Source organism: Rutilus rutilus (genome assembly GCF_951802725.1).
Source record: "Rutilus rutilus genome assembly, chromosome: 10".
NCBI lineage: Eukaryota > Metazoa > Chordata > Actinopteri > Cypriniformes > Leuciscidae > Rutilus > Rutilus rutilus.
In genome coordinates this window covers 5,417,311-5,432,817 of record NC_140215.1, presented here as the reverse complement: position 1 = coordinate 5,432,817, position 15,507 = coordinate 5,417,311, and the positions used below count along the sequence as shown (strand labels likewise).

The 15,507-nt window shown below is 38.5% G+C and overlaps 1 protein-coding gene across 9 annotated transcripts in view; it reads right to left on the bottom strand.

Moving 5' to 3' along the window:
• Positions 1–15,507, bottom strand: part of tns1b (tensin 1b) — a 224,740-nt gene that overhangs the window by 159,943 nt on the left and 49,290 nt on the right. For 2 of the 9 annotated variants that reach the window (XM_084421594.1, XM_084421597.1), the window contains exon 1: positions 9,460–9,733. The exons of the other annotated variants lie outside the window; for them this stretch is intronic. In XM_084421594.1, the coding sequence (XP_084277720.1) occupies positions 9,460–9,540 (81 nt within the window). In that variant the 5' untranslated portion in view covers positions 9,541–9,733. Of the gene's footprint in view, positions 1–9,459; positions 9,734–15,507 lie in introns of those variants that run through there. 9 annotated transcript variants of the gene reach the window in all.

Below are 15,507 nucleotides of genomic sequence, written 5' to 3'. Positions count from 1 at the left end.
CATTAGGCCTGATAGGCTCACTCAGAATCTGCAGCCACAGAATTCAACAGAAAACTTCCAACAAAATTGGAATTTCTGTCAATCATAAAGTTGTACAACGATGGTCAAGGAGGTCAACGTTGATAATGACATGAGTTAAGATTATTTCATGCATTCATGACATATACTGTATGTATTTATATATTTATATAAACATAATACACACACACACTGTATAACACACTGTATAAACACACACACACACACACGTGTATATATAAAATCTATATATAACTGCAAACCATCTTGAGCATCACAATCCCAGTCGTCACTGGTGGTCTGCATCACCTAAAGCTCCTAAAAGTGGGCTGATATCCCATCATTCACCAGCTGCATATGGCTGCCAAGCCATGAATACTAGCTACTTATTTGTCACTTCTTACAATATCTCACAGTCACAGACAAACGACTGCCTCCTGAACTCTGAGAATAGACACTTAATCATAGTATAAGAGCTGCAGTTTCACATGATGCCCTACAGACACATTTATGGAACTCTACATGGAGGCATCATCTGGAAACTGGAAGTTCAAAATTGTGTTAAAACGGAAAACAAATATTAAGAAATGTTCTCTAGAAGTCTAAAAACTTTTGGACCACAGTGTATAATTTTAATACTTTTATGCAGCAGGGGCGCATTAAACTGACCAAAAGCGAAAGTAAAGACATCTGTAATGTTACAAAAGATTTCTATTTCAAATAAATGCTGTACTTTTCAGCATTCTATTAAGCAAAGATACCTGAAAATTTACATAGTTTCCACAAAAATCTTTCAACATAATGATAGGATGATAAGAAATGTTTCTTGAGCAGCAAAGCAGCATATTAGAATGATTTCTAAATGATCACGTGACACTTCAGACTGGAGTAATTCAGCTTTGCATCACAGGAATGAATGATTATTCAAAATACATTCAAATAGAAAAGCTATTTTAAAATGAAATAATATTACACACTTTTACTGTACTTTTCATCAAATGAATGCAGCCTTGGTAAGAATATAAGTGGTGGGATATTTTGGTAAGCCAAAAAACACAAGTGATCTCGCCACAAACCACCACAAGATGGTTTAGATGGGTCATGAATAAAACAACTCCATCATCACTCTATTTCTTCTCTCTCTCTCTTTCTTTCTCTGAGGGGGGAAGGGTCAGAATGTGACCTCTTACTTGGCTGTGTGATGGTCACCTGCTTTTCATTTAGGGGAAATTTCTCCTCAGGCATTCCAATTTCTCTCTTTTGTTCTCTCCTCCCCCATCTAACCTAAACGCATTTCAAAGAGGCGGATCCGGAAGAGGAAATTACTCACTTAATCTGACATTTAGAGTGAAGTACCTTTATAAATGCCTCAACCTGAAGCTGGTGTTTGCAGAGGCCGTGGAGTGAGTGATGGCATGACATGCTGTGGCTGAAACACTTGGTCATTCCTCGTCATGGACATTCACACCCGTCACAAATCATATCCATTCATCATACTGTACAATAACCCAGCTTAAACTGTATGTGTGGAGCATGAGCAGACTTGCAGGTAGCTCCCAAATATACTGTGAATATTTAATGGTGAATAACAAGTATTAAAATAATGCTCATGGCACGAGACGCTAAAACAAAAAGCAACAGCCAAAAAGTGCAAACTGAATTCAAGAATGCATACTGTATAAATGGCCTCAAATGTATACCTCAAATCAAGTAATGCGGCATTACTCAAAAATGCTTTACATGCTGTAAAATGTTCAATAAAAAAATGTTAATGTAAATAATATTAAACACATAAAATATTACAAACTTCATGTTTATATACTCAATTTTTTTTTCGTGCTCTGTAATTTTAGACTTTTAAAAAACAAACAGTTGTGAAGAAGTGAAAATAAAAAACTTTTGAGCAAAATTTCACAAGACTAAACAGACATTTTTAGAACAGAAACTTGCATCCAATTGTATTACGCAATAAAAATGGTATTTTATGGCAAAAGCATGCTGAAGAATCATATCTTCATCACAGCCATGTAAGGCAGCAAAAGAAACTTGAGATGCAATCACCACGTAAGACCACCAGTGCATCAATCAGAGCCTGTCTTTATCAAAACCAAATAAAGTTCTGTTTCACAGGCCTCGGTGACATGTAGCCTCATGAAAATAAATATCGCATATTGTGCAATTCAGAAAAATAAATGAGGGCTATTAGAAGAGAAGCATTCTTCTACGTCTGTACAGAGTGAAACAGAGTTCACTGCCAGTAATTTACATCTCTCTGTAGAAAGTACAGCATGCCACACTAAATTGTGCCAATTACCATGATTCACACTGGCCTCAGAGGCATGATAAGGAAACTAACACCAGATCTCTGCCAGCAATGGGGTTGTAGACGCTCGCCCATAAATCAGAGACTTCTAGTCCGCGGTTTCACATAGTGTTCAAAAGCCTCATAAGAGACTCATATGACCGCCAAACTTTCAATAAATAGTTCAACTTTTCCCTCATGTCCTTCCAAACCACTTTGGCTATTAGTTTTTTTGTGTGATTGTGGTTTGTTTTACCTGTTCAACTCCAAACTCCAAAAAGGACAAGAAAGCACCACATAAGAAATAATCAAACCATACAAATTTCAGTTTGTTCGTCACACAAAGCATGTGACTTTAGAAGACTTGGAATATGATGCACAAGTTATGTGGATTACATTTATTGTGCTTTTTGGGTGGTTTTTTTGGAGCAAGAAAATTAAATCAAAAAAATGATTTCCATCAAAAACAAAAACAGCAAACAGGTTTGGATCAATATCAAAATAAGTGCCATTTATGGGTGAACTGTCCCTTTAAGTGCAATCTAGCACCTGGTGGGACAGAGACAGATGTCCCGAGATAGAAACGAGGTCACAAAATCTGAATCACATTAACCAATATAGGACAGGCCGACAGGAGACAACACTTGGTCATTCTTCAGCAGCTAAAATAAGGTTCCTGGGACATAACCTGAACTGAGAGTCATATTCCTGATCCAGAATTGAAATAGAGTTGGTTATACAAAGTTAAATATAAACAGTCTGCCACAAGACTTTGGCATATGGCTATGTTCGGCATGAAGTGTACAGAATAAAAAGTATTTTTAGAAAAACTACTTGGACTGCGTTAATACACATTGTAAACAGTAGTATGCTACACTGTTGTCACCTGACGTCACGCTTGATGGAATTAAAATTTTGTTAAATGTTGTAGGTCAACCAGGACCATGCATACAGAACATTTGCATACCGCAGAAATATTAAGATAAGTGCATTAGTATGTTATTCTGAACAAAGTCACTGTCTTTGTGGAAGAATATATGTATTTACCTGAGCTGCGGGCTGCAGTTCAGACAGTCGAATTGATTGAGAAACAATTGTGATCAAGATGTTGACAAGTGGGATTGTGCAAGGGTGCAAATTGCATAAGCAGACTGCAGTCAACTGATGGTTTTCATTGGCTGCCCGCGAACAATATCTACTTTGACCCAGCCTCAAACACTGTAGTTGTTGCTGAGGGCTTGGAGTTTGGTTTGCGTTGTCTGCATTTCGAGAAGATGAAATCCACTTTGTTTTCTACGCTTTTAGAGAGACCAAAATCCTTTATCAAACGGTTTCATAAACTGTGAAGAAAAGTTGTGGCGTTGTAATGTATATTATGAGAAAATGTAAGTGTTTTTGGTTGCATGTAGGCTAATCCTATTGTAGGAGACCTCCAAAACAAAATTAGCAAAATAGGGGCACTTTGATTCAAAATCAGGTCATGGACTTCACCAGTCTGAACTTAAGGGAAAAGCGAAACATGATCGGTTATCAAGACCCCTAACAGGTCCATGTAGGAGGTCTAGTCAGGTGGTCTGGGTACCCTATCACTGCTTACATGATTGCAAACAGGTTTAATAATCTCAAAGTACAGGTATCATTCTCTCTCTCGTCTCTGTGAGCAGCTCACCGCTAAATACCTCATGATCTGCTCAACCACCTCTTCCGTCTCGAGGCCTCTGGTGTGATGCTGATGTGTGACTAACCACAGCACTTAGTCCTGTATATCATTCAATGGCAAGAAAAACACCACACTGCTTCAGTCATGTATAGTGGTGAAGGACAGATTGAGAACTAGGGTCTGCATTTTCACATTACCAAACTCGTGTTTACGGAGTAAAGAAACAAGCTCAGATACAACAGTGTGCAGAGACAGGGCAAATTGCATTTTTGAACATGAAAACCATTGGCCCTACTCACTCCAAAGGACAGAGTACTTGAAGTGAACACTCTCAAGGGAGCATTTGATACATCCTATTTGAAGCCATCCATACTGCCACTTTATTTTGAATCGGAATGTGATCCACTGCCCGACTGAAATAAATGTTGTGATGTTATTTCCATCAAGAGGTGCATCAATTTTAAGTCAAGATCTTGCATTGACAATGCAAGAGTAAAGTCTCCTCCAGCACATCCCAAAGACTTTCAATGAATTTAAGGACTAGACTCAGAGGTGCCGATTCATGTGTGAAAATGATTCTTCATGCTCCTACCAACCATTCTTTCACAGTTTGAGCCTGATGACTTTTGACAGTGTAATCCTGGAATATGGCCATGATCTGTCTTGCTACATGGATGTTAAAGAAATGAAAAGCTACACACTCCGTCAATTAGAGTTAGAATAATTGTTTCCAAACATATAACATGATAGAAACATAATCATAATAATCAATGTAATAATGATCCAATCTATAAACGCATTTGCCTATTTAAATCCAAACAGCAACTTTTTTTTGGTGCCAAATGAGTGATATTTCTGCTTTTTAAAATTCCTGCTAAGATCTTAAATAAATGTCAAAGTGATTTCAGAACAAATTGCCAAAACTTGTTACCCAAACATCAAAATGACTTCCTTAAAGTGATCATTGAATGAAGGGAATCCCTCTCATATTTGAAAGCATACAGCGTTTCTTCCTTATGATAGTCTCCGAGTGGGCAGAGAAGTGAAAAATGAGATAATTTCCATCAAAACCACCAAACATTTGGTTCCAATCACAAAGATTAAGAAACAGCCCTGTTTATTTGAGATGCTGGTTGCGCATTGCTTATGAACTGCAAAGTGAACTCACATCAAATAATGCCCCCTACTGAGACAAAACAAGAACGCCAATGAAGAATAATCAAGTAAAGTTTGACATGATGAAAACCACGACTCCCCAGATAGGCCTCCCTCTAGAAATGCCGCCAAGGCATTAATGAGTTTCTGATGAATTACAAAAACTGCCTAAGAGGCATTAGATGCATTCGGTGACTTACTACAGCTCTTCAGCTAGCAAATATTGACCTCTCAGATGACAAACCTACGGTCCACCTACGGAGTGGACCGTTCATTTACCGATCAAGCTTTGAACCAGGAGGGAGCAGGCCGTCAAGCCATCAAATCCGTAAGACTTTAGAACATGCAGTAAGACTTTTATCTCTGACAGATGCTGAAAGACGGAGAAGAATCAAAACTGGCAACTCAGCAAGACTGAGGATTAAGGGAAAGGGAGAAAGAGAGACATGGGAAAAATCAGAGAGGATGACAGAATAATGAGGCACAGTGAGATATTAATAAGAAAACTAGGGGAGGTGATCAGGAGACATTCCAGAATCCAGCTCTATTGACAGCAGAGGATTAGTGAGCAGCTCTGCCCGGTGAAGTGAACACGGGTCGGACTCGCATCATAAATCATCAGAGAAGGTTAAACGGCTTTTAACGTACTCAGAGGAAAGGGGGACAACTCCCTCCGGACTGTCACTTACAGTTTCAGTTTCCACACGGTGCTCCGGTACAATGACACACAAGGACTGCACAATATTGCTACTAAGACATAGTGGCATTTTTCAGCCCTTATAACAACATTTTATATGCCTGTCAATGTGTTTGTGAAACAATTTAAATAAACAACATTTTAATATTTAAGAATTTGCTCTGAAATGTCTTAATATGGTGATTTAGGAAGAACCACTCATTCCTAGGCGAATTCATAATGTTTAGAGCAAAAACAACAAAAATCAAGTTAAAAATAAAGCATGCATTTCAGATAGTTTGTCACTTAATAAACACAAGAGTGATAAATAAATAAATTATATGCACCAATAAAAACATACATAGAAATTAACATCTATATTATCTAAATATATATTTTACTAAACCATTTAAATATATGAAACATTTTAGTGTGATAAATGAAACAAATTGTTGAATTAGAGTTTTGAATTGATTCTATGAACTGATTCAATTGATTCAACTGAACCTACCAACAGCAGTTTTTAATACTGAAGTTTATGCTGCATTGGGATCTCATCAAAATTCCATAATTATGAGATGTAAACTCTAGTATTCATCATCTCCGGACATACTCATGTCAAGAAATGTCCATGTGCCAACCTTTTTTTGCAAACTGAGGAAACGCATAAAACAAGGAATGATCAGGAAAATTGTCTAATGACAGTCAGTGTTGCATAATTATTATTTACCTGCAAAATCATCACTAATACACACACAGTATGCACTCTATTGCTCAATTCTAATGCACAGAAAAACCCAGAAAACATGCACAAGACACGTGCCTAGAAGAACATGAAGAACTGATCCATTATGAAGGCAAACCAGATGTTCTAATTTTGAATTTGCCAAAATTATAGGGGCCCCTCACAGGCAGCTTTGATAGAAGGATGAAGAGCTTGTAGAGCATGAGGTCATTAAAGTGGAATTCAAAAGCCAACAATGATGAGAGGTGCAAGAGTAAATCATACGCCGAGTGACTTCAAAGACCACAGACTCATTAGTCAGAGAAAATCAAAGGTGACCTACTAGAGACGAGCGTAATGCACAGGGAGGAATGAATATTTACCTGAACCTTTATTTTATAGATCAATATTTACATTTTTGAATATTTATCTGCAAACCAGTAGATGTTTTATATAAAAACAAAATTTGATAAAAAAAATAAAAAAAATTAAATAAAGTGCAGAATTGTTCCAGATTGGGAACCGCACCACAGCCACTTCCACACTGTACAGGGCAACTTGTTTGCTGTTGATTGATCTAGAGTGTTAATGGACATTGATCACTGGGGTAAGCTCTTTGACCTCTCAGACAGCTCAAGACGCATCAATATTTGCATTGGCTGAGTGGCAGAGATTGTGTGTAAGCAACACCTCGTCTCAATGGTCTTTACGCATATTTCCTGAGTGCAAAACATTAAGGGTTTAATAGGCCATGTTCATCCAACCTTCGTCTTTCACTAACAGTCTTTTCAGCCTTCCATCTGACAACGTGATACCATCCTGGCAACAGACACTTTTCACTATCCAATCATTTACCAAAGGATAAAAGTCACGCCCTACATCTTTTCTAACTAAACATCCAGTTTCAGTTGGAAATACATTATATTACGGAAGTAAAATGGGCTGTGACGTGTGAATGGCTCTTAGCATTGACTGTAATATCTTGGTAACACTTTACAGTAAGATTCAATTTGTTTCATTAGTTAATGCATGATACATTTTACATACAATTTATATAAATTAACATTAACGTATTATGAATAAAAGTATGTTTTCAAATCAAATAAACTTTAATTAAAACCTTGTGTATTCATTTATTTAGGTTAATAGAATAAGTAAATTAATTAATTAACTTTAAATTAACTTTATTAAATGCTATAAAAAATGGTTCATTGTTAGGTCATGATACCTAATGCATTAACTAATGTTAACATATTTAATCTTATCGTAGTAAAGTGTAACCAATATTTTTTTTTCCTTGCGATCAAACCTTCAATGCCTTTCTTCAACTACTTTCAGAGAAATTTACGAACAACAGACTGTCCAGTCCGGCTGGTCCTAAAAGTCTCAGACAGGTCATTTATAATTCAGAGTTTGGAGGAAGTGCATTCTGAGCTTTTAGGTATTGGATGTTGCCCACTCTTTTACTGCTTCTTTTTTTTTCTCTCTCTCTCTCTGCTGACACCAGGACAGGTTTCTTTTCAGAGAAGTGCATGTCTCTTTCCATTCACAATGTCATCTGTCCACAGCAGGTAATCAAACCATGCCAAGTATAGAGTTTGGGCCCAGGGATTTCGTTTTGGACGCTGCTATCAAATAAATCACATCTGCTTCATTCCGAACGCCTGTTTCCCGCATCTTCTCGCCGTGTATGATGACATCTACAGCTGTAGACAGAGTCCTCGTCCCTGTAAAGCCCATTCCACCAGAGCCAGTGCAGCAGGACTGCACAACCACAGTCTGAAAGGAAGACTGAAAGGCTCCCACTATATTCAAAAAGTGCCTGAGCTTTAAGGAGGATTTGGGATCCTTTTCCACTCCATTCACTAAAGCGGAATGCTAATTAAGAGACCAGAGAGGTCAGAATGTGTTAATGTCCAAAGAGAAAAAGGAGGGGACACAACCATCGCAAAAGTGACAGTTAAAGGAATAGTTCACCAAAAAAAGACACACAAAAAAAAAGTTGTCATCCTTTACTCACCCATCGGAAAGTCCGAGCTGTTCTTTTCCATCCAACGAAAGTGGATGGTAATTTATCAAGCTCCAAAAAGGACAAAAATCATGAAAGTTTTAGGAGACATAAGACAATTGTTGAAGTACAGAGAAATAAAATGAATATGAGAATTGGATGAGAAATATTTGAGTTAAAAAAAATATGGCCTTGAACTTTTGTTTCTCAACCTGTGCCAAGTTACCTGATCTATAAACAATCTCTAATCTCTGAAATGTTCCTCTGGATCCCTAAGAAAGATTCCTTAATTTCTCAATTGTTTCTCCAATACAACTAGGTTAAATGAAGAAGAGCAAATACAGAGTTTTGATGAAGTCACCTGCTTCTCACATTTAAATTAAGTATAGATCAATAAAATCAATATGAGAATTGGATGAGAAATATTTAGGTTCATATTCAAATTTCAGATTTTGGCATCTTGGTAATGGTCTCTTTGGTATCTTGTTCCTCTGGACACTTTACTCCATCTCATCCATCTCTCAGACTGAGATAATCACTGATCATCTTTAAAATAATGACATGTACGGTCACTTTTGGAGCTGAGTGGTGTGAATCCACTGACATCGCATTGAAAAGAGCAGCTTGGACATTCTTCCACAACCATTCTGGCATGTTTTTTTCTTTTGGAGTTTCAAGGAGGTGAACAAATGATGACAAAATGTTCATTCCGACTTCCTTAAAAACACAACCTAGAGCAACAGGCTATAGTGAACGTCCAGAAAATACATCCAAAACACTTAAAATGTGACATACAAAATGAAACAAGCATCCCTTTGCCCCAGCACAGATCTAATTCATCGAATTATTCAGGAAAATCCTCTCTACCCCAATCCCACCTGCCCCATGCAGTGAAGTGGACTGACCCACGGCTCACCCAGAACATGCAGGACAGGCAGACCCAGGTGCGTGCGCGGCCGGCCAGAGCGGCTGGCAAGCTGAGAGACACGGATGGCATCACGAAATCACGCTGAAGGCTTCCTCTCCTCTGGATCTCGCACAGGACGCATAACTATTCCACACGCTGGTCCCACAACACTCCACAGATCCATGACACGCTGAGGAGAGCTGCATCAACTGAGCTGCTGTCCTCCTCGCCACTCTCTTATTCCAGGAGCCCTCCCTCCGTCTCTCTCTCTCTCTCTCTTTTTGGGGTCATGTATAGCTCGGCTCCACAGGAGAGAGGGGGAGGTGACTGAGAGCCTCTTTATTTCTCCCCACTGCTCTCCTTGTCGGCTTTAGCCCCTCCTCTCTCCGTGTCTCACTCTTCAGTCTTACTTTCATTCATATCTTCCACCCCCTGCTTTCCTCTCTAACCTCCCCCATGAGCAGATTTTCTCAAAGCGTGCTCGCTCGTTCTCATCTCATCCTGGAGGCAAATATACCCACAGGAAAGAAGGGTCTCTGAAAGTCTCATTTGTTTCTCCTGGATTGTGTCACCTGTCTCTCAAAGACTCCGTAATGTGACGTTTCCAGAGTTTCAGATACGAGAAGAGATCTCGACAACATTGCCACGAGTCAAAAGACTGAGATTTGAATATGGACTTAGTTCTAAAATAAAGCTGAGCTGAGGAATCTTTGAGCATTAAAATGGGCCACGATGAACCAAATGTCACAAATGAGAACTCTTTATTTCTCCTTTAAAGGGAGATGAAAGGTAGGCTAAGTAAATGGACTGATTTTCTCTTTGCAAAGTCTCTCAACAAACTCTTCCAAAGCCAAATTGTCTGAGCTATGAAAGAGAAATTGCTGAGCATTAAAATGGATCTACAGTATGGGCAACTACGAATGAAACATCACAAATTAAATATCTCAATTGTTTCTCCTAAATGGAGATTAAAAAGGAAAGTAAACGTTTGTCAATTTCACTGTGCAATGCGTCTCCTTAAGAACTTCACAAGAAAACTCGACACCTCAAACTTTTCTCAGAATTGAGAAGAAAGAGTCTGCAATCAAAAGTCGCAGATCTCAATTATGAACTCAAACATTTCTCATCTGATTCTTCTAAGACTATCCATATTAATATTATAGCACAAAACTCTTAATGCATACCAGCAATTGTCTCGTTTGTGTTCGGTACATCTGAGACAAAGTCAATACTTAAATGAAACATCATTGCAAGACTAAAAAAAGCACTGTTCCTAAGAAGTCACAAATGAAATAATATCTCAATTGTTTTTCCTAGAAAGTAATAAGATTAAATGGAGAGCAAATTGAGGCTTAATCTTCTCAGATTTGCAGTCATTTCACATGCATTTCCACTACTGTTTGAACAACAATGTCTCAAACTGTGCTCAGAATAGACAAGATAGACATTAGACAGTCTACAATCAAAACTCAATTACTTCTAAACAAATTCTTCAAGCTATGATCTGAGCTATACTATACCTTACTGTTTACTCTGCACTCTTACTACACATCAACTATAGTCTCATATGTGTCTTTTTATATGTCTCCTAAGGAATTTTAAGAGAATGACACAAGATTGAGAACTCCACAAGCCTGAAAAGAGCAACCTCTGAGCAATGATTTTTTTCCTCTGGGTCTGTAAATCTCCTTTAATGTCACGGCTACATGTCTCTGCCCCAGATAGCAGTGAGCGTGTTGCTTTTCTGGGCCATCAAACACAGAGCAACCCAAACAGCAAACAGAGCAGAGCAGAGCTCAAGACCTTCATTACTGCCCCATCAAACCTTCAGTGGGCCGCTGGAGGGGAAGGTGGTCTCACTGCGGGTGTCTCTGTGTCTCTGGATGATGTCTGTAATCCCTTGGCATTTCCTCCATCACACTGATGAGATGAAACCTCTCCTGGGGTCAGTCTTGTTTGCTTTCACGGACATTCACCCTGTCCATCATGGCACACGGTGGACACATTTGTAATTAGGGCTTGCATTAGCCACAGACAAGCTAATTCAGGCAGTCAGGGTGCACACATATGCCTGTAAACATGGTCAAATTTATAGCCTGGTGAATCTTTGAGCTTCAGAAACTCTCATGAGAAAGTATTTCTTGCTAACGAAGTTAGAGGTGAATCACAGCATGAGGGTTATTATCTACACACAACCTGAAAACAATGGCATGCTTTTAAAGTGAAAATGGCTTTTGAGAAAGATAAAAAAAATCACTGGATTTGCCAAAATGTACCAGGTTAGTGGTATATTTGAAAGATAATCAGAAAATTATTTTGGCACTCAGTAGCAAGCAGACTAGATATCCACAAGCAGAACTATTTATATTCTAGGTCTAAAATCATATAGATAAACAAAACAAATAACATTTTCAAAATCAACTAGTTGGTTGGAGTGACTGGTTGATTAATCAGTATTAATTAGGGGTGTGACGAGATCTCGTGTTACGAGATCTCGCGAGATTAAAACGCGACGAGATTTCTCGTCGAGGTGAAAGTTTGTCTCGTGAGTTGTTGTGATGTCAGCGTGATGGAGCGTGAGGGTGAAATTAGTATTGAATATGCCCCTGCCACTTTTAAATCATTTGTGTGCCGGGCCAATCACACACACACTCCGCGCACACACACACAATCACTGTCCCTCGCTCACTCACTCACTCGCGCGCACACACACACAAGCACGCTCACTCCCGCGCGCACACACGCACACACACTGTTGCTCGCACTCTCACTCACTCTCGCAACACACTCAACCCGTCGTGGAGGACCGTTAAAATTAAACATGCTAGTCTTTCTGTCGTGATGTCCTGAAGCATTGCAGACGCGTAGGTTGTCGCCCACTATCACACACTATAGCCTACGAAACGAAACGATCGAATCTTGCGTCCAGACGCCCGTTGTCCTTTACGAATCTCCACGAAACGGATCGTGCCAAAATCGCGCTAAAATAGTGTAATCTGAACCAGGCAGGTAATAAACATTTGACCTATCACGCAAAGAACCTATTAAAGCACTAAGACATGGGAACAGTATAGCTAACAGAATATATCACAAGTCATCGACATCGCAATATTAAACAATGTTATCGCACATCGCAGCTTTTCCTCATATCGTGCAGCCCTCAAAAAGGTCTCAACTGCTGCCAGCAATCGTAGACAAGCTTATATGTCTACTGTTCTGTGTAGTTAATTTATCTCTTTTTCATGCTTGAAGAAAAAATGTGTTTCTGTTTGAACTTGTAGTTTTGAGAGAGCAGTAGCCTACTTTGATTATGGATACACACTTACTGTTTGCATTTAAAGTGTTATTTCAGTTATTTATATTTATTTTATTCATACTGTTTTATTTTTTTATGTTCGATTTGTGGAAAGGAGTTAGATTTCTCATATGAAATCGTACAGGGGATGCCAGACGGTAGAGTTTATAGCAAAACATTTAGCAGTGTTTGCATGTCCTTTACTGCATAGAATTCATTAAAATAGAAGTAAAATAACATTCATTACAAGTTGATTTCAAAATGCACCTAAATTGTTTTGCATTTTGTGATTTTCAGTTGAATAAAACACTATTTTCCATTCATATATTTCATCATTGAGGATTTCTTAAAAATTGTGTAAAAATCTCGTCTTGTCTCGTTCTCGTGAACCCAATCTCGTGTCTCGTCTCGTCTCGTGGAGTAAGCGTCTCGTCACACCCCTAGTATTAATGGATTTAAGTATTTAGAAACATTCTTGAATTCAAAAACAGCTAGATGGAGTAAAAAGCAGGGATTCAAAGGTGCATTTTAATTTTTTTAAGAAATAAATGACAGATTAAGGTAAAAATAAAGAATATTTAATATAAAATAGAGTAAGATACGACATTGTATGATTGATCAGTTGGTCAGAATGGTCGACTAATTGTTGGTAAACAACTAATTACAGTGGTAATATATATCTAGGTCAGCAATTAATCAAAGTATCTTCCCAGTCCTAATGGCACATCAAACCAAATGAACCATGGTTCGTTGCTTTACATTTTTCTTTTCTTGTCTAAGTGTGCTCCTTAAACAGAATAAACTGTGAAATGGACCAGAGTTTTTGCTGATAGTCAAAAACGTAGCTATGTAAGAAAGGTTTGCAAAGGCTGACGAGACAAATGTCCACTTTTATGGACCGTAGAAGAATCATGCACAGCCAGCAGCGAGATGCGATTCATTAATTGCCTTTAACGTTGAGGTCTCATTCTTACAGTTCACCGCGTCTGACAGAAGTCTCTACACCAGCTAATGTCTCTGAGATTTAGTCAGGCTAGAGAAAAGATAAGACGGAAATAAGTGCAGGATTAGTCCCATGCAGTTTGATTAACTTTGTCACAAGACAACATCAGTTCCCCACAGCACCTCAAAGCCTGAGGCTGTGAAAGCATCCATTTTTATTCTTCAAGCAGATCAATCCCTTTATGAGTTCCGCTCTGGTCAATAGACCGGCTAAATATACACACACAGAACGGTCGTGATGTGCTTTCACTCTGCTCTATTTCGAGAACATGAATCAGATGAGAAGCAATACAATATAGGAAATAATATCCGGCCTCAGATGCAGCGCATTAAAGGAGATTGGGGTCAAAACGGGGAGAAAAGGGATGATTTGAAGAGCTGAGCCTTTCTTTACAGAAGCAAGGAACTTGAAGAACACAGCTGAAGCTAATGAAACTTACTGCTGGATGGTATTAAATTCACAATGCATTTCCAATGATCTGCTGATGATATAAATTCAGCAATATTGTAAATATAATTATGATTTTATAATAGCATGCAGTCTAATAATACCTGAACACAGTCATAGAGTGTACAGAATAAAAGCACAGCCCTCCAAGACCCCAAAACCATCACTAGTGCTCTTACAAGCAAACAGCATCTACTCTATCTGAGGCCAAAACAATGAAAATAGCAGTCTTTACTGTAATGGCAAACGTAATGGAAACATGAGAACATAACTGAGTAACTCAAGCTCCCACAACAGTCCACAGGTGCCAGCACAAATATATTTCGGGTGTATGACCAGAAGCAATATAGTTTGCATGGCATTTTTGCAGTTTCACAAAGTAAAACGTGCAAATTTGTCCTCACTGACCAAAAATAAACTACCTTCAAAGTCTCTTAGGTGCAGACATGGTGAACCAAAAATGATTTTTCAACAACGTGCTGCAAGAAGTCAAAGCATTTCTTCACACAACACATGAAAATGCCAGTGAGGTGTTCTGCCGTCACTGTAAATGTTCATTTTTGCTCACATTTGGACAACTAACACACACAGCAAATGTAAACGCCAAAATCAACAAAAATGACAGATTTGTTGTTGTCTATTTTATGTGACTTGCATTTGATTCTTTTCTAAATCTGTGTAAACTGAATACAGTGCACAGAAAGAAGGTCCAAATACACTATAGACTTAAAGTAATATGCTAATATGCTAATAATAAGCATCAACCAAACAGACATTTTCTCTCAAATAAATCTCTTTACTACGGTTATTGCAATCATTATTTCCGACAAACATCAGAAAAAAATTCCGTCACCCCATATCTTCAGGTTGTGTGTTTGCATGCGATGGATTGTAAGTCACTGAGGGGAAGAACAGGTCACCACAAAGACACAGATTAGCACAGTCAACATGCCACTTTACAGCTTTACACAGTCAGATAAGAGCGGTGGGAGGAAACGCTCCGTCACAGTATATGAGTCTGGAGAAGTGATTATAGGAACCTATGTATCGAGTGCAAAAGAAGGCCTCCCGTACATTTCTGTGTCATAGACCAATGAGCTGCCAGAGTGACCCCTAGTGTCCATGATGAGAACTGAGAAACAACAAGCTCAGATGACGATTCTCTAAACCTCAAACACATTACTGACATCACATCTACCTTAGCCACTGTTTACTGTCAGTCATACTATCAAACAAGCTTTTGCTCTTTTCAGTCAATGGAAGTTTTTAGATTTAAACAGAATTTAAAAAGGGTTTAAAATGAGGCATTTTT